Raw genomic sequence first — 18,892 nt, forward strand, 5'->3', positions numbered from 1 at the left:
GAAAAACCAATAGTCAATGCCTGAAAAAAATAAAATGTGACAAGTATATTACAGTCTGAAATATATTTCAGGCAAATAATTTTCCAGGTACTTTCGTTGCATTGCCTGCCTAGCCACAGAGTTCATAAAACAACTAAATGCTGATTTATGCATGGTAACTTCCTTGGCAGTAATTGTTACGCCAAGGAAAACGTACTTACTGATTGCAGACACCCATACAACAACATGGATTTTTTTATTACATGAACCAATCAATCAGTGTGAAGCACAGATGGTGAATGGTGAAAACAGAAAATACAATGTTCGTTTTCCCTTTATTTCTAAAGGGAATATCTAAAGCTATACTGAGAAGTGGGTCTCTGCTCTGAAATGTAGAACAATATAATGTGGGTTGACCTAGAAGCTGTACAGTTTCTGTGGTTACAGAGGTAAAAATCATGCTGCAAACATGAGACAACAGAACATAAATTACTATGTTACATATGTAACTTGGCTTATGTATTTGTCTTCAGAATCACAGAGAATTCAAGAAATGTCAACATATTAATTCTGAAAATCAGATCAACAAGAAGAAGAAGAAAACAACCCTAAATGTGTAGCACTATTTCAGTTCTCAAAAGCTGTACTTAATCCATGGGAGCTACAGTGAACTTGTAAAGACTGAATACCACATCAATATTCCCAGCACCAGCTCAGTAACTTCACAACTAATCTATTGTTTTATTTATGAATATTACAGCTCAAGCTTGCTCAAGTTCCACAAGGACTCCATGGCAATCTTTAGGGTGAAGAAAAATCACAGGTTTGCCATGTGCACCTATTTTTGGCTCTTCACTCAATATTCGTATCTTTTTTTTCTTCAGTTCTGTCATAGCTGCTTTTATGTCATCAACCTTATAAAAGAAAAATACAGTTCACACAAATTAACATATTACACTGTAGTATGCACATTCTACATTTAGAAGCAATAATATAATTCCTTACTAAAATGTTACTCCTAAATTATAACTCTGAAAATAAATTCAGTTATAAAAGTTTTAAAACATCTAGTCTTAAAAACCCTACAATGTTTGCATTTGCTATTTGAAGACTTTATCAAATATTGTTTAAATAGATTGTGCTGTATTCAAGAAATTATTAAGCAAAAATCACTCATGCACAAAGCCCATTAATTTTTTTATGTTGTTACTTCATAAGGACTCCATAAATAATCTAAACTATGCATTACTATTACTAAGAAGATTATATTGCTTTCAAACTATCAATAACTAAAGAAAAATGCCTCCCTGTCTAAGTGATGACAGAACACTGACTAATTAGATGCTCTTGGAAAGGGAGGGCAATGGCCAGAAAGAGAAGAGTCCCTTTTAGATTTATATATCCTCCCTCTTTCTGAGTAGGTTAAGCTTCATAAAGTTTCCCAGGAAAAAACTTGGAATAATCAGAAACATACAAAAATATGACCTGGTTTTCCTGTTGAACTTAATTATAATAATAGCCTTTAACATATTCTTTTCCTGCAGAAATAATTATGAAAAGCATGTCTGTGCTGTGTAATGTTAGCTAAAGTCTGATGTCATGTCATCAAATTTGAATTTTACCAAACCTTAAATGCATTCGTTCTTTGAAATAATAAAATTAGCATCCAGTTTAGCAAGCCCAATAGTCAATAATCAATAAAGACCTAGAATTAAAATAATAGCATTTTTCTTTTTCAAGACTGAGGTGTCTGGGCATAACTTGGTGAATAAACTTGCATGATGCTATTGTAGAAAAGAAGGAGATACCTAGCTTTAAATCAGAGGAACAGGCATCAGTTAATTGTTACTCATTTGCAGCAGTTTTGTCCATGAAAATTCTGAACTCACTACAGTTCTTCCTACATAAAACTACCAGTCTGCTAAAAAAAAAACCAAAAAACCTTCCTGTCAAGTTTTATCTGAAATAAAGCAGCACATGTAATGTATGCCGTAACCCCCCCCAGGATGTTTCCCCAAGCAGCAAAGCCACTGCAGCTGCTGCTCCTGTCCTGCAGAGATGACCAGAACCGTGTCTGGGCTCAGCTGGGATGAATTACTGCATCCCCAAGGAAGCAGTGAGAGTGAACAGGGGAAAGCCTGTGGGTGCATCTGTGTTAAGAGAGGATCAGGCTCGCTTTCCCTTATTCTACCAAGTGCCCAGCATGCTTTTCATTGTGGGTATTACATTCAGTTATAGCTGGTCAGAAATAGTTTCTTGAAATGCTTGTTTGGTCTGGAACAAATAACCTATGAAAATACATGTCTAAAATTTTCCTTTGAATAATAAGACAGAAGGAAGAAATTTGATAAACTCATCAGGCTCCCCCTCCAGTATGGAAAAAATTTTTACAAGTCAGCTTCTTGTAATAAAATTGTTCATAGAAAGATATTTCTAAAAAAATATTTTTTAATTTCAAATGAACAATCAAATGTCACTTAAGTTCTTTTATAGTTTTTCTGAAAACTATCTTTGCTCAACTTCAGAAGATGACATATCTTTGAAACTGTAAGATTTTCCATTCTGAGGAGAATGGAAAATTGGAGAAAGGAGGTTAATACCTTTTTGATTGAGTATGGTAGTGACCAAATCTCTTTTCAGTCCCATTTAAACAGCAGGTCAACAATGGATTGCTTTTTTCTCCATGTAAATTAGTCAACAGTCTTCCATTTGTTTTTACATGGAGACAAACATGAGGGACTTAGGACAACATTTTTCCTAATTCCCCCCCCCCCTAAAGAATCTATTAGTGAGTTACAAGACTTCATTTAGGAAAATGTGGCTGCAAGTAGCACTATCTCACCCAATTAATGGAAATCAACTGCTGATTATGACTCCTGGCTTGCTTGACCTACTGTATACAGTTGCAAATTTTCTTTTTTAACACAACACTTCTACATTGTCTAACAGGGTATAATTAACATGTCCCATTCTTCTCAATTTTCATGATTAATGGTATGGCTTCCCTTGGCCAGCCATCTTTGGTTTATCTGCAACAAGATGATCTCTCATACAAAATGGAGATCTACATAAAACAATTTCAGCTGGTAACAAATATTTCTGGAAAAGTCTTAAAAGGGATGACATATACTTGAAACGCTTGGGAGCTTTTTGCTCATTTTGCTGAGAAATTGCCTACAACTTCTTACAGAGGGCTAGAGGTTTTTTTCAGTCTTACTGCAAATCACTTCTTTCTTCTACACCTCCCATCTGCTAAGCTCAGCTGAGGACTCACATTTCTGCAACAGAACTGCTTAGCAATAGAATTTAAGGTCAATTTAAACAGAATTAATTTTCTCATTCTTGAATATCTGCAAATAGACAAACTTAATGTAAGAAGGATTGCAATGCCTGTATGTATGCAAATTTTTGAATTCTCAATGAAAGCATGCAACTGCAAACACTGGTCTTTATATCTGTATTCTGAAAACAAATTTTACTCACATCAGTAATCTCATTACTTTTTATTATTAACACTTTGCCTGAAATAATAAAGTTTGCAAGACTCAGATCTATAAAATATTAAAAACATGTATCATGGGCAGCAGCATGAAAGTTTACAGCAAACACCTACACTAAACCATGAGTATACTAAATAAAAAATTTTACTTTACTCAGCACCTTTACATTTTATGTGCTTCCAGACCAATCTCTCTTTGAGGGACAGAAGAAACTCTGGAGACTTTACTGCTGTTTAGTAAGTACAACTTGACAATCTTTTTTGACTTCCGTATATAATTATCAGCTGAATATCAAACAGGAACAAACTTCTGAAAATCTAAATGATGCCTTAGCTTAAACTTACAATTCCATCTTCTTCCAGATTATGACCTTTCTATGTCAGAAAGTTGACACTTGTCAAACACTCTTTGAAAGCCCTTGGGCTGGACCACTTTCCACACTGGATACTTAACCCTCCCCTCCCCAGTTTAAGCTTTATAGCACAGAAGAGGAAAAAATTATCAGATTGCTCATGAAATTGAACTGTGATTTCCAAAATAGAAAAAAGGCACGTTTAAGACTTCAGAAATATGACAGCCTCATATATTTGTTCTTGACAGAGGTCAAACCTATGAAAAAAATTACGCATACTTTAATATCTCTATCTTATAATATGATACACTGTGTTAAAATACCTCAATGCAAATATGATGCATTCCTCCAGTCTTGTTTTTTTGCAGAAAGCTTGCAATGGGGCTTCTGTCTCCTAAAGGATGTAGAAGTTCCAGCTTGGTATTTCCCAGCTCCACAAAAACAGTGTAGACACCGTGTTCGGGAAGAGCAACAGTCTCGCTGACCTGTGCTCCTAACACATCTTTATACAAGGACTGAGCTTTCTCCAAATCAGGTACTGCAATTGCTACATGATTAAGTCGGCCCAGTTTCCACAAACCGCTTGGAATGTTTTGAGAAAAGGAATTAGATGATGATAGAGTTCGTACTGTGGGAGCTGAAGTCTGCCATCTGATAAGAAGCCCTGAAAAAAAAAAATGAACAGCACCGATACAATGCTTTTGAGAAAGTACCAATATCTTTCTCATTTTAATAAGGCCTATATAACTCCTGTGTCATAAGCACACCAGTGTGCAAAGCTGAAACTAGACTGAGACCAAGGAAAGAATTATTCTGTAGTACTAACGGCTCAAGGAAGAATTTTTTCAGAGACTATGTAATTATTCAGAAGATTAAAAAAAAACCAACACACATGGACTTGGTGTAAATGCTTACATATGCCTGTTAAAAAGAATAATACATGGCCAAATTTAATGTTCAACTGTATAATGTTCTTAAAAGTGACTTCCAAATTTTTCAGAGCTTCTACAAAATAAAGAAATTAGGATATAGCTATATATCTAGAAATTATAAAAAACAAACAAGAAAAAAACGAAGCCTGGGACAGAACTGATACTGCAAGATCCAAAAGATAAAAGACTTGAGCTCTCAGTTGTCAGAACGAACAAACTAACTCCAGCAAGGAAAGAAATGTCATGTTGAGGCTTAAGCTGAGGCTTAAGGAATTGTAAAATCTCCCAAGTTTGATTTCTTACTTTCTCCAATGGTTAAGTCATTTGCCTCTCCTGCTTTTTGTATGCCATACAGGTCTAATACTTTGTTTCTCTGATCTGTTTCAAGATGCTTAGAAGTATTTCCGTTCTAAGTACTGTGAACAGTATGTCCAACTGACCAATAATAATTCAAAGATTATCTTTAAAAGGTCAACATCATAATAGCTTTTTTAATGTAACAAGTGCCACTGACTTCAGCATGACTTGTAAAAGAAAAAGGGTATGACTTGGCTCATCATATATGTAAAGGTAATTATAAAAAAATACTGAATGACCATATGACACAAAGGTAAAGGCTAACATGGAGACAAAAGATGAAGTCATGGAGAAACTCGATGTTTCATGGAGTTGTCCATATTTCATGGAGTGTCATGAAAAAATGCAGAGATGATCTCCAGAACTCTTCACTGACTGCTCTGACATGGCAGTACTGAACTTGGCACTATCTGTTCCAGATTGCTGTGTTGCTAACAAATAGGTTTAGGTTGCCTGTTATTTTTTTTTTAAGTAACAAAAAAATATATAAAATGAGAATACCTACGAATGTTGTACATTAAAAATTAATCTGTCAGACTACTAGAATCTGGAGAAATTGGCTGTGGGGGAGAAATTGTGATCATATCAGTTGCTTCTAGCACCAGAACTAGAATTAGATGAAAGGATATAATCATAAAAGCTGCATCTTAATTTCATGCCAGTTTGCTTTAGGCCATGTCAGAGATCCCAATGCCTCAAAGCCAAGCTAGAGGCATCTCAGCATTTCGGAAGTCTTTGAGGCATTCTTAGCTTTAAATTCACAAATGTACCATTTTGCTAAGAGATTGCGCCAGGGTTGCACTGAGATTCTGGATGCTCTGCAATACACTGAGGAAAGCCTGGCTTGCGTTTTTTCAGATTCTTCATACTCTTTAAGATTAGTAGTAGTTGTAATTGATCAGCTACCTTCACTGTATGAAACTGAGAACTACCATTTCACAGGAAATCAAGACTCTACAGCTATAAGTTAATTTTTCTTTGCAAAGACAACTGATGCAGTCCTTAAATTTAAGCTTTTATGAGCATTGTGCTGTGATAGAAGTTGAAGTGTTTGTGTGTATTTGAGACTTAAAATTCCAATGTACAATGTACATACTTCCAAAGACTTAGTATCACAAAATTAAGTCTATTCAGAATCTTTTGATAATACTAAATCAGCATCCTACATTAAGTATTTCCAGAAGCTTGTCCAGTTGTGCAAGTAACTGCCCTGGAGTATTTCTTGCCAGCCTTTCACACAGTACATCCTGTCATCTACTTCATCACAGCCAGAATGGTCTGGACAATTATTTTTCACTTTGTTACGTTTAGGCTATCATACTGGAATAGTAGAGCAACTCAGCATCTCCCAAGTACTTTTCAGCATTTTACATATTAAAAGAAAATCCCCTAGCAACTTCTACACAGAAGAAACATTCTTGTTTCTCAAATGTCTAAGCTGAAACTATTTTGTATACAGACTTGCCATCTAACTGCAACTGTATCAGGGGTGAACAAAGCAATTGCCTAAGCAAGCAATGCTGTAATCTACAAAATGAGAAACATGCAGTATCTAGTTGGCATAAATAGAGGCATTAACTAGAGTTTGACCAGATCACCAGTTAATAATGTATTAAAAAATTTCTAAAAGCTAAATACCCGCCACACAGTCTTTTCTGTCCAGCTAAGATTCTACCTAAGTAGCTCTGTTTCCTACAACAACTTTGTAAGACTTGATTAGTCTTGCTGAAGCAAGTGATACTCATCCACTTAGAACAAGTCAGTATTCTCCAAAAGACAAAAATAATTTGAAAGATAAGGACTACGTACTATATAATTTGTTGTGCTTCCTAGAACCTTTTATTAATTCCTTCTTCTAAATATTAACAGACCACAGTTCAGTACAAATACTATTAATGCAGATTTTTCAAGCAGTCTTTTACTGATGGGAAAAGCTAGGATTTTCCCCATTCTTTTTTACATCTCACATCCATAATTCTTGCTGTACTTGACACAGGGCATATGACTACACGGCTATTACAATTTAATTTGTACTTTGTCAATTTTCAAGTAAATTGACAGAACACAGAGATACAGACTGTTACTCAGATATTACTGAAGCAATAACAAAAGTAATAGAAAATGCTACTCCTGTTGGGTTCTGCCCAATAAATGTTTTTTTTTTTTTTTTCTGGTGTTTCCTGGAAAGATAATAGATTGAAGAAGTGAAGTATATTCCTAGAATTCTTGTAAAGTCAAAGATGCTTAAATGCCTGCTCATATGACAATATTATTTATGCATCTCTATATTTCCTCCTCTTACTTAATGGACTGGGTGGTAACACTCCACATATTTTTCCTGCATGTAGGGGCAGAGGACTCTTTTGCAGGTTTGGGGTTTTTTTTAATGTATTTTATTGTATGAAGTCTTGTGAATTCATCTTAGCTCTAGTCATATGCACACAGAGCTTTATTTTTAAACCCAGAATTACCAGTATGAATTGACTGAAAGCATTTGTGGTTTTCTTGCATTATATAGATTAGTAACTATATAGATTAGTTACTTAAAATTCTAGTCTTCTATCCCAATAATCACAAGTGACCCGACAGTGAAAAAGAAATCTTTTCTGCAAACTTCAGACTGAAACCCCATCACTTCCATGTTTCAGGAAAGAAATACTTTTATTTATGCATATATCACAGAACCAGTCCTATTAACTGTTGTGGCTAAATTCTTCAATCAGAAAAGCATTTCTCCACTGACTTAAGAGAATTGTTCAAGTAATACTTAACTTTCTCCTATGCTAAAAAAAAATTATTTTCTCTGCTTCTTTTGAAGCCAATGGAAACCATGACTAAAGCATCTATCCAAGCATCTGTTGTGCTTGAAAAACTTCCATATGCTGACCAAATTCACACATGCACTTGCTTCTCCTGGTATACACAGCATTTGCCCCTACCGTTTTTTGTTTTTTTTTAAGACCTAATTTTTCAAACACTGACAACCAAATCTAAATTTTTTCTAGCTATTTTGTCCTTTAGAGAAGATTCGGCTGACCTTGCTCCCAGATACGATTGCAGGCTTCCTAGCCTCAGTGATACTGCAGAATATAAGTTACCTTCTTCAGCTTCATTTGAAGAACATTTTTAAAATTATTTGTTTGGGGTTTATACTATTAATGTTTGACTGATCTAGTAGTATTATGCGCATCAATTTACACATGTGCAGTTAGTTGTACCAGCTGAGGCTTATGTTCTGTAAGATTATGAACATGAAGTAACAAATCTGAAGTGCTGCATAAAATGAGAACCTCATCCTTCAAATATTTATTCATAGGCTTGTTGCTCCTTACGCGGGGCAGTGATCATTGCCCCAGTAATGGCTAAGTAATTAACACAAGCCAAATCCGACCGAGTTCATCTGTGGGGAGGTGACACAACTGTGGGTTGCAGTGAGAATAACCCTGTCGCTGGGCACTGCTCAATTGTCAACCATTTCAGGTTGAGAAAAACTCCCAAGGATGGAGAGGATGCTGTCACCATCGGGAGTCTGGCATACAGGGGCCATGTATTAGCTCTGGACCAAACGGAGAAGGGGCATAGTCTGGCCATTCTTAAATCCCAGCAATTCCAAGGAGGCGTTAGCATCTGGGAAGCTCCGCCAGCCGATGAGGCTTAGGCCATCCGCAGAGCTGCTCTGCTCTGTGCTGGAGGTGGCTTTTGGGACTCCAACGGGCTGCTTAGTTCCTAGGAACTGAGGCTCTCCCTTGCCTGCAGAACGGGTTTCTCCCATCACAGTGCCATCACACAGCGGCACCGCCGGTGCCAGGTGCCAGCATCCCGCTGATCCATCACTGGCAGCGGTGTCTTTCCTTCACTCCCCTCCTGCGGGCTGTGGCTACTGAGTACAACCGTGTGGTTTACGTACGGGAGCTGAACCTGCCCCTACATGCTACCACATACTACTACGGAGAGCGAACGGCCCCGCCGTAGCGGGGGTGACGAGCCGGAGGTGGTTTTGCATTTGCCCTCCAAACTGCACCTTCGGGAGCCGCGCCGCTCCTGGCGCCCTAGGAATGCAGGCTGGGCTGCTGCCCAAGCTCACGCCAAGCCAGACAATGTCGGCCAGCGCCGCACCTGCCGCCCGGCGGGAACACGCGGGGTCGTTTATGGCGGCTATTCCGTCGTGCTGGGGCCGCTGAGGCGCTCCCGGAGCGCCTCGGCCCCGCCGCCCGGCGCGGTGCCGCCCGGCGCGGTCCCGCCCGGCCCAGCGCGCCCACCGCCCGCCGCCGAGGGGCAGCAGCCCCAGGCCGGAGCGGGCCCCTCAGCGCCCCGCGGCCGCCCCGCCCCGCCGGGCCGCCCCGTTACCGGCCGCCGCGCGCCCGAGGGACGCCGCCATCTCGCCGCCCCGCCGCTCGCGCCCGCAGGCGGGGCGGGGCCTGCGCGTGGGGCACCCACCGCCCCCCGCCGGCAACATGGCGGCGGCCTGTGCCCGGTGCCCCGCCGCCCCTCGGCCGGCCCTGGGCGGGGGACAGCCCGGGGCTGTGTTACCGGAGCGGCGCGGCGGGGCCTGCCCTGCCAGTGATGCGAGAAAACAGTGAAAACCCTCAAACTGTGCAGGCAGGAGGGGCAGTGCAGCACCGCCGAGGCACTTCGCATGGCGGGGCAGGAACGGATCGCCTGCCCCGGCTGCCGCAGCAGCTCCTGCACCAGGGTCCCTGGGTGTGTTGCTTAATTTGGCTTTATAAAATAAACTTTAAGGAAACTATGTGATTTGAAGTAACAAAACGGTTGGGCAGCAGCAGTGCTGGCTAACTGCCTGGGCAGGCCATGTGCCTGGCTAGCGGTGAGCTCGCAGACGCCAGGTAGCGTCGGGCATTTTGCTCACAGAATCCGCTGGAAACGTGTGGTTCCAAAATAGCCCTTGTATCTGGGTCAGAGAGACACAACTGTGAGGGAAGATGACTGTCGCTTTACTATCTTTAGAGCAGGTTTTTCAGTGCCGATGAACATCCCAGACTGGATCAACACCACGCTCCTGAGGGGGAGGCAGCATCGGGAGGTGGCTGCGCGATGCTGGGTGCCGGCGCCCGCAGGCCCGCCTGGAGAAGCGGCCGCGGCGCGAAGGAACGAGGCGGCGCTGTGAGAAGAGCGGGGCGGGGAGGCGGCGGTGGGCGTACAGCAGCGCGGGGCGGAACGGCGGTACGCGGAACCTCGGCGCCGGCCGCGGAAGGCGCCCGGACCGCTCCGCGTGGCCAGGGGGCGGGGCAGGGCTGCTGCACGCGCCGCGGCGGGTGGGAAGATGGCGGCCGTCCGCGGGCTGGAGGCGTGCCTCCGGGTGGCGGGTGCCGCCGCGGCGCGCCCCGAGCGCTTCCTCAGGTACTGCGGGGAGCCCCGAGCGCCGGTGCCCCGGGGGGAGAGGCCCGGTGCCGCCGGCCGCCCCTTCGGCTGAAGCGTGCCGCTCACGGCGGGGCCCGGCCGCGGCAGCCGCCTTTCGCCGGCGCTCGGGGCTTAGGAAAGGCCGGGGGGTGGTGGGGCGAAGTGTCTGCTTCAGCCAGCTGTGGTGAAGGGTTGGTAGCCCTAGAGAAACATCTAGGGGGGGCTGCCCGAATGTAAAATGGGGGGGGGGGGGGAAGGCAGGCAGCACCCACGGCCTGTATCTTGGGTGCTGGAGGTGGTCGGTGCAGTGCTCTTCCCCCAGTCCCCCGAGTGCTTAAACCTGATCAGGGGGTGGGAAGGTGCCGCTATGGAAGGGTGTCACGTGCTGTCCAGCTGCTGCTTTGTATGCAAACCTGTAATGAAGCTGGAAGGCCTAATAATCATATATTATTTACGCATTTATTGTATAATTTTATTTATAGATAGAATTTCCAGGAACGCGTAGTAGCAGTACTCAAAAAGATGTGTAGAAAGTTAAGCAATACCAGTAATTGTTGGAATTATATTCCTATTATAATTCCTATATTCCTAAATGCTATTCCGCAGCACCACAATACCTAAGCAAGTACAAAAAGAACTTAAGTGTGACCATGCGGTGAACTTAATGGGAGGTTTAAGATAATGAATGAAAGATGGTAAATTCTGCAAAATAGAAAATAAAAAAATAATGTTAATTGTTGTGCTTTTTAAAGTTCTTAATTTCTTTTTTCTACTCTTAGTGTACAAGATGGGCTGGCTGCTGATTTCAGAGCATTAACAAAGACTCTCTATGATATGAATAAAGCTCTGGGAAGTAATATAGTTCGTGGGGGTCCTCTAAAAGAGCTGGTGATAGAAGATTTTGATGAAGAACAGATTTGGCAACAATTGGAGCTCCAGAACAATGCAGTTCTGGATTTCTTCAAGAAATCCATTGAAAGGGATGCCAAGGATGAGGATCTTTGCCTTCTCTCAGACCAGGAAGAGGATGGGTCTGGTGCGGAGTCCAGCAGCGACAAGGAGTTGGAAGACAACACAATGGAAGTGGAAACTGAACAGAAGAATATTTATGTAAAAGATAAAGCCAAAGCTAAAGAAAAGCAAAGTAAACTGAGAGAAGGTATAATGGAGAAATACAGTGATGAGGATTCTGATATTGACTTTGATATTGAAGCACTGGAGCAACAAACAAAAACAACCAAGGAAACCACACTGAAAAAAATGGGAAGAAAATCTATAGTGGATGACAAGTTTTTCAAACTGGCTGAGATGGAAGCTTTTTTAGAACATGCAGAGAAGGAAAATGAAGAGGAGGAAGATGATATTAATTATTTTGAAGACATCATCTCAGATGATGAGGAAGAAGAGTCTGAAAAAGCTAAAGGCAAAGTAAGAATATCAGTAAATTAATTTTCTGATCTCTCTTTTCCTTTAAATCGGTAGCTGGTATCTATTAGGTTGACTATGAATTTTTGAACTCTAGAGTAGAAACTACAGAGTTAAATTTGATGAGATGACTAATGATTACTACTTAAGTTTTACTTTAGTAATCGGTATGAATATCTGGTAGCGAAGTGCCCTAGTGTGGAAGAACATATCATCATGCTATTCCAGTTTTCCTTTAGATGGGTTTTGGGGGTTTGCGTGAATAAAGGAAGAGTTAGTATATCACAAGAAATAAGTAACCTTGCAGATTAGGTGACCCAACAAATGAAAAAGATGTCTTAGCATTGACATCTGGCAACTAGGGATCACTTAGGGGGACTGATGCAGAGCAAAGGACTTCTGGCATCTTCCCCCCCTCCCCTGCCCAGGGACATGGCTTTGTATCTCCGATTTAACTTAAGTTGCTGAGTAATTGTTTCAGAAATAAATATTTTTATTTAATATTGTCAGAGAGTCTCACTAGCAAGTGAGAACCATGTGTGGGGTATAAGGGAGGATGTACATACTCCAGCGAGTGATTGGCAAAATGTACTGCTCTTTGATTTCTGTATATGTTGAAATTGGACATGAATTCAAGTGGTAGAATATTTTAAATACTTGTAAAAGTGATTAGTTTTATTAAGATGCCCTACCACAGATCAATGCTTCACTAAACTGAAATACTGTTACATAAGTACAGCTATTTCCCAGGTGCTAAAGACTTTAAAAGGCAGGATACCCTTAGATTTCTGTCAATCTTAACAGTGTTGGTTTATTTTGGTTTTGTGGGGTTTTTTTCCCCTCTCCCCTTCTTAGGCAATTAAAAGTTCTAGAGACTTGACATACAAAGATTTCTTTGATCTGGTCCATGACGATGATGATTTAGTAGCTAGTGATGCTGAAGATGATCAGGAAGAGAAAGCAGACAGTGCTATTGAAGAGCAAAATGAAGAAAGCATGTCCAAGTAAGTATGTGCATAATGTGCATTTAAAAACATCCTTGTAATTTTACACGGAAGTGAAGTAGAAAAGTGTGAATTTCAGGCTTTCTTTGGTCGTGGTTTGCCGTTCTCCATTATCTCTTGTATGTTCATGGTTTGTATTGTCACCTTATTTAAAATGTAGTTTATTTACTTATTTTTTTAGTATTGTCTCTTGATATTTATTTGAACAAATAATTTAATAGCTGTAACTTCAGCTTTTGAAATTTATTTCTAATATATAGAAGTTTCCCTTATGTCCCCTGCCTTTAGGTTTCAATGAAAGCCTACTGTATTTGTCAACTGCTAGTTAAGTTGTAACAGGTAAATGTCTAATGACGGAAATATCTTCATGTAAAAAAAAAATCATAGAGGCTTTTCAACCTTTATTTTATATTAAATTTTTATGTTACAGGTTTGAGGATATGAACGAAATGATGGTGAAGAGTATGAGAAGTAAAGATGCCTCTAAAAAAGTTACTTTTAGTTTGCCAGATGACAGTGAAATTGAAGCTGTTACTGATATGCAATTAGAGAAGGGCATCGATCCCAGTGAAATAAAGTCATCTTTTGAGAAGAGACAGGAAAAGGTAATGGTGGTTTTTTTTTTATTTGCTAGCACTTGGAAACAGTGGCCAATATTTATTGTTGTTATTATTGATGATGTAATTTGTTCAGAGGTTGAAAATTACAAAGAGGCTATTTACAATTTAAGAGGAAAAGCAGCTTATCTACATTAGACATATATGCAATCATATATTCCTTCATCTTTATGTGAGGAAGAGTTAAAAGTACCGGAAATAACTACTAATTTCTTGCCTTAGGTTCACTTGTGAACTCTATGTTTTAAACTTCTTAGGAAATTGTGTTTTTCAGATGAGCAAAAAAATAAAAAGTTTAGAAGAAGAATTGTTAGAGGAGAAACCTTGGCAGCTTAAAGGAGAAGTGACTGGAAAAAAGAGACCTGAAAACAGCCTTTTGGAGGAAACAGTACTTTTTGACCATGCAGTCCGAATGCGTAAGCAGTGAGAGAAGGCTTTCCTGAAAGCATGTTGCATACCATGTTGTGTTTTCTTCCCTTTAACCTTGCTGAAAGCACTTGTGATTCAAGAACACTAGGCTAAACTTCTTGGTGTGTTTTTGAGGTTGTGCATTTTCATGGTGGAAATTACAGGAAACTAAATTTTTTTGTTCACTTTTAATTTAACTGAAAGTTCATTAATTAGGTGGCAGATTTCGTCATACGTAAGCCTTACATAATACGATTAGTCTGTTCAAGATAGACAAAATCATTATTTACTTGCTTCACCTTCAGTTACTACATTTTTGTGAAAGCTTTACTTTTTCTGTTGTTCTGTGAAGAATAAACAAAATACTTCTTCCTGGACCTGGAGAAACAATTTTAAAATTCTTCTCTTTCTCCTCTCAGCACCTGTGATCACAGAAGAAATGACTTTTCAGCTTGAAGATATTATTAAACAGAGAATACTGGATGAGGTTAATGTTATTCTTACTTGTTTCTTTCTATTCTGTTCATAGACTTGATTCACAGGGCACATTCCAAGGATAAGTTTGAAACTTAGAATGTTAGGTGTGTAAAGTTACCTTAATTTCTGCAGATGATTGTTTTATTCTTTTGCCTTGACGAATGTGTCTTTAGATTTCTAAGGAGCTTTGTTTTTAACATGCCTGTTACATGCTAGTTTTTGGTGCACTTAAAAAAAAAGTTTGCAGATCAAGGAGTTTACTTGGAATATAATGCCAGTCTGTAAATTTTGTCTTAATACCATTACTGTAGTGCTCTGAGTGTTTTGAAGACTAATCAAAGTGCAATTGTTTACTTCATTTTTCTTGAAAGCCACTGATGGGCGATATGTATCCATCCCACAGCTTGTTGAGGCTGTTAGTTGAATTAAAAAAGTGGGTATGTATGGGGGGGGGAGTGTTGAAGTACTTAGGATAATTGCATGTTTGTTACACAGTTTTTGCCCAGATCCACTAAATATAAGCACACAAGCTGGAGCTGTCTTACTAGTTTATTTTTATTCTTTCAAATGAAGGTGTGAAACTTTATGAGTTCCTGGGAAGCCACATGCATGAACTAGTTAAATGTGTCAGATATGAAAAGTAACATGAAAAGTGTTCTAAATAAGCTGTAGCACCTGATGTTTGACTGTAGTTGCATTTGGTCATTGAATTTATGACTTTCTCAGGCATGGGATGATGTAGAACCAAAAGAAAAACCAAAAGAGGAGGCTTTTGAGTACAAGAAACGTATCACTTTGGATCATGAAAAGAGTAAACTGAGTCTTGCTGAGATCTATGAGCAAGAATACATGAAACTTCACCAGGTAACGTAAGCAGTGCCTTTCTTTCTCGTTTGGAGTTCGCAGCGCATAATCTTGCATGTTCATTTGTACAGTGCTAACTCTGCTTTCAGCTTTGTGGAAGTACTTCAGTCTTTCTCTGAGTGCTCACCAGTGAAACGGCTCTGAATTTTATATTGTGTTGTTACCAGTCTTGCTAAAGTAAAATAGCTTTTTGAATGGTGTCAGAGTAACACTGTTACTAATGCAGCAAAAGACTGAAGAGGAAGAAAATCCTGAACACAAAGAGATTCAGGAAATGATGGATTCACTCTTCCTGAAGCTGGATGCACTTTGTAACTTCCACTTCACACCCAAACCAGTAAGTACCTAAGTTTCATAAAGTTGACTTTTTTACCCACCACCCTCTTTGGAACTGAAACTTCAAAATATATTTGGGATATGGGAAGTGAATGAACATGGAATGTTACTAAGCTTGTTCTTATTTCATATTAAATGCACTGTAACTGCATCTAAACAAAACCAAATGCTTAGTATCTTCAGTTAGCTGTAAGGTGCTGTGAGCTGGTATGCTCAGTCCTGAATATGTTTCCTTATTTCTAGCCTGTGCCAGAAGTTAAAATTGTTTCGAACCTTCCAGCTATAAGTATGGAAGAAGTAGCTCCTGTTGCTGTTAGTGATGCTGCTCTCTTGGCACCAGAGGAGATCAAGGTAAATATAAATACAAATCACGTGAGGATCTATATTGGTGATGGAAGGGTGTACTGTCTGCCAGATCAGGGGGAGAACTTTGCCTCCTCCCACCCTGGGTTCCTCACCTTGTGGACCTTCTTGCCTAGCATTTTAGTGGTGGTGGTTGTTGGGGTTTTTGGAGGGCAGTGGAAGGGTATGGTTTGGGTTTTTTTTAATAACTGGAAGGAGGGCGAAAGAGTTAATTTTACTTGGCTACGCTAGGCCATATTATTATGCTTTGGTTTTGTTCTTTACTGTTATGTGATGGTAATTATTTCCCCAACACGTATGTGGGCATTTGGAAGGGGAAAGCTAAATGACAATAAGGAAGTGCAATTAGTATGCCTTCCATCAATTGTACACATCCCAGTTTGCAACTTTTGCCAGTTTTTGGCCTTTGCCTCAATGCAGCATTGCCCTCAGCTGGCTAAACACTTGAAATAATGGAAATGCTGAGAGTTGAGTACTGTGAAGTTGTCTTTTATACGCTTATGGATGTAGAAATCATGCCCTTTTTAGGAAAAGAACAAAGCTGGTGATGTAAAAACAGATGCAGAAAAGACTCCCACAGACAAAAAGCGAGAACAAAGAAAGAAAAAACTTCGTAAACGTATGAAGCGAAGAGAAAAGGAGAAACGTCAAAAGCTTCTTGAAAAGATGAAACCAGAACAAGGCACAAAACTTAGCAAAAAAGCTGCTGCAGCAAAATTAAAAAAGCTTACAAAAGAAGGGAAAGCAACTCTGCTCAAGGTAAGGCTCTCTTAGGTAGTCCTGTATCACTTGGAGCTTCCCAGCTAAAGTACATTAAAGTCCTGAGGATAGATACTACTGAACTACAGAGATGAAAGGGAATGTCATCACAAGAATTGCAGTGTTTGTTTCCCTCCCATCCCTCTTGGCATGACTACATCCTCTAATCTTTCTCCGTCTCCTCAAAAACTTTTGTATGCAGTTACCATATCTGCTTACGACCCAGACCTTGTTAGCTTCTTTATGTCTGGGCAAATATAACGGATAAATGTAGCTGCTGAAAAGAAAGAGGTAGGGAGAAGACATGGAAAGGGCAGATGCATACTTCCCCCCTCCCTCTTTGCTCTCCCCTCAACACCAACATAGTGGTGTTGAATGCTTTTTTAGTCCTGATTTTGCTGACTATCCTGACAGCATAGTGCCAGTGTAGAGGCCTGAAAAATTACATCTCTGGCTGCACTTTGCAGTGACCCCCCTTGTTTAAATGTGTATTTAGGTAGAGGTTATTTCTTTAGTTTTGAATAAGTCATACATAGATGGCTGTTGGAACCTTTAGAAGCTTACTTAGAGTATGAAATATATTTGAATTTGTAAGCAGTTTAAGGTTAAGTTATGCAAAAATATGAAAAAACCCTGTATGATACAACTGCTTTAAATCAAAATATATTCACAAAGCAGAAATGATTGTTTGCTTTAGGTACTACTGGTTTATTTATATCAAAGTTCACAAGGTGGTGTTCCTGCAAATACTAAGACTTATGCTCTTATTTCCTGCATTTCATAGAATCACTTAATTTTGAAAAAAACTTTAAGATCATAACGTCTAGCTGTTAACCCAACACTACCAAGTGCCCCACCAACATTTGAATTGTTCCACTTGATTAAGTGGGACTAATTGCATGCATAATTGAGGATGAGGTTTCTGTTTAGTTCTTTCTAGGCTTTGAGTAACCGAAGCCATTTCAAAATAGAATATTCCCATTTAACTTTCTGCTTCTTATTGTGGAGCCTTCTGTATAATCTCATCAGATTGATTTTGTTTTGCATGCTGTAAAATGGTAAATGTGTACCACCTATGATGCCTTATAAATTAAATGTTTAAAATCTCTGAAATTTTGAAGTATTAGATACTAATAAGAAAAATAACCCTTGAAACCTTTGGGCTTATCTTTCCAAAATGAGAGCAGAACACCAAATGATATGTAGCTGTAGCTCATGATGTGCAAAGATCTATTCTTGATGCCTGTCCTTACCTACCATGCTAATTAGAAAGTGAATGTGCTCTTTCATTATTTCTTCAGATAGCAGGAGTGGGGTAAGAATGCAGTGAAAAATATCCTTTGAAAATCATTTATAATTTTTTTAAAGTCAAATGCCATATATGTGAGTAACCAGTAAATAGTATTATGGTGCTATTTATGCGCTTCTTGGTTATAACAAATATTTTGTCCATTGACAGGATGAAGGTAAAGACAAGGTCTTGAAATCGTCCCAGGCCTTCTTTTCTCAACTACAAGATCAAGTAAAAATGCAAATCAAAGATGCGAACAAATTAAAGAAGAAACAGAAGCAGCAGAAAGCCCTCTCTGTTCATAAGCTGAAACTGTAGTTGACATTTTTATACATATGGCATCTTGTATATATTAAAATGTTTCTACATGAATGCTGAATTTGAATAAGGTGTTGTTGTTTTTTAAAAAATGTTCTGTGAACTTGTAAGGTGATTTAAAGATGCTTTCCTTAAGGTTTTACTTCTTTATTTTCTACCATGCTCTTTGCCTTTTTTATTCCCAAAAGAAGGCTTCTTGCCCTGGGCAGATAAGTAGCCGTGTATGATACTTGTGCTTTGACTGTACGCTCTTGAAGTTACAGTCGCTAGCTTTTGTACTGCAGGAGCAACTGCGTTAGCTGAAGGAGGTAAGGTGTGTCCTGGCGGTGTAAATTGGAAAGCATCTTTGCAATCGTGATTATCATGATTACCACGGAGGACACAGGTGCTTTGTAAGCCAGCAGTAACCCAGGCTAGGCAAACGGTAGCCTTTAACTTACAAGGGATACTTCTCAAGGTGCTGCCCCTTTCTTTAGAAAGGTCACAACTGTTTTTCACCCTTTGTTGTTGTTGTTGAAGGGAGTTTTAAATGTAAAGAGGGCAAGATGTTGT

General features: G+C 39.7%; 2 protein-coding genes across 2 annotated transcripts; one reads left to right on the top strand and one right to left on the bottom strand.

Annotated features, from left to right (window-relative positions):
* Positions 1–216: 216 nt before the first annotated feature.
* MCEE (methylmalonyl-CoA epimerase) lies at positions 217–9,518 on the bottom strand. Its single transcript, XM_037395003.1, has 3 exons — positions 9,468–9,518; positions 4,155–4,495; positions 217–893 (listed from the first exon to the last, which is right to left on the bottom strand). Exons 1-3 carry the CDS (start codon positions 9,496–9,498, stop codon positions 741–743), a joined length of 525 nt encoding a protein of 174 aa, XP_037250900.1. The 5' UTR covers positions 9,499–9,518; the 3' UTR covers positions 217–740.
* Positions 9,519–10,351: 833 nt separating this feature from the next.
* Positions 10,352–18,407, top strand: MPHOSPH10 (M-phase phosphoprotein 10). Its single transcript, XM_037395551.1, has 11 exons — positions 10,352–10,478; positions 11,258–11,906; positions 12,759–12,907; positions 13,338–13,512; positions 13,799–13,940; positions 14,352–14,419; positions 15,136–15,273; positions 15,500–15,610; positions 15,853–15,960; positions 16,501–16,731; positions 18,191–18,407. Exons 1-11 carry the CDS (start codon positions 10,402–10,404, stop codon positions 18,338–18,340), a joined length of 1,998 nt encoding a protein of 665 aa, XP_037251448.1. The 5' UTR covers positions 10,352–10,401; the 3' UTR covers positions 18,341–18,407.
* The last annotated feature ends 485 nt before the right edge of the window (positions 18,408–18,892 follow it).

This window comes from Falco rusticolus, chromosome 7, assembly GCF_015220075.1.
Source record: "Falco rusticolus isolate bFalRus1 chromosome 7, bFalRus1.pri, whole genome shotgun sequence".
NCBI lineage: Eukaryota > Metazoa > Chordata > Aves > Falconiformes > Falconidae > Falco > Falco rusticolus.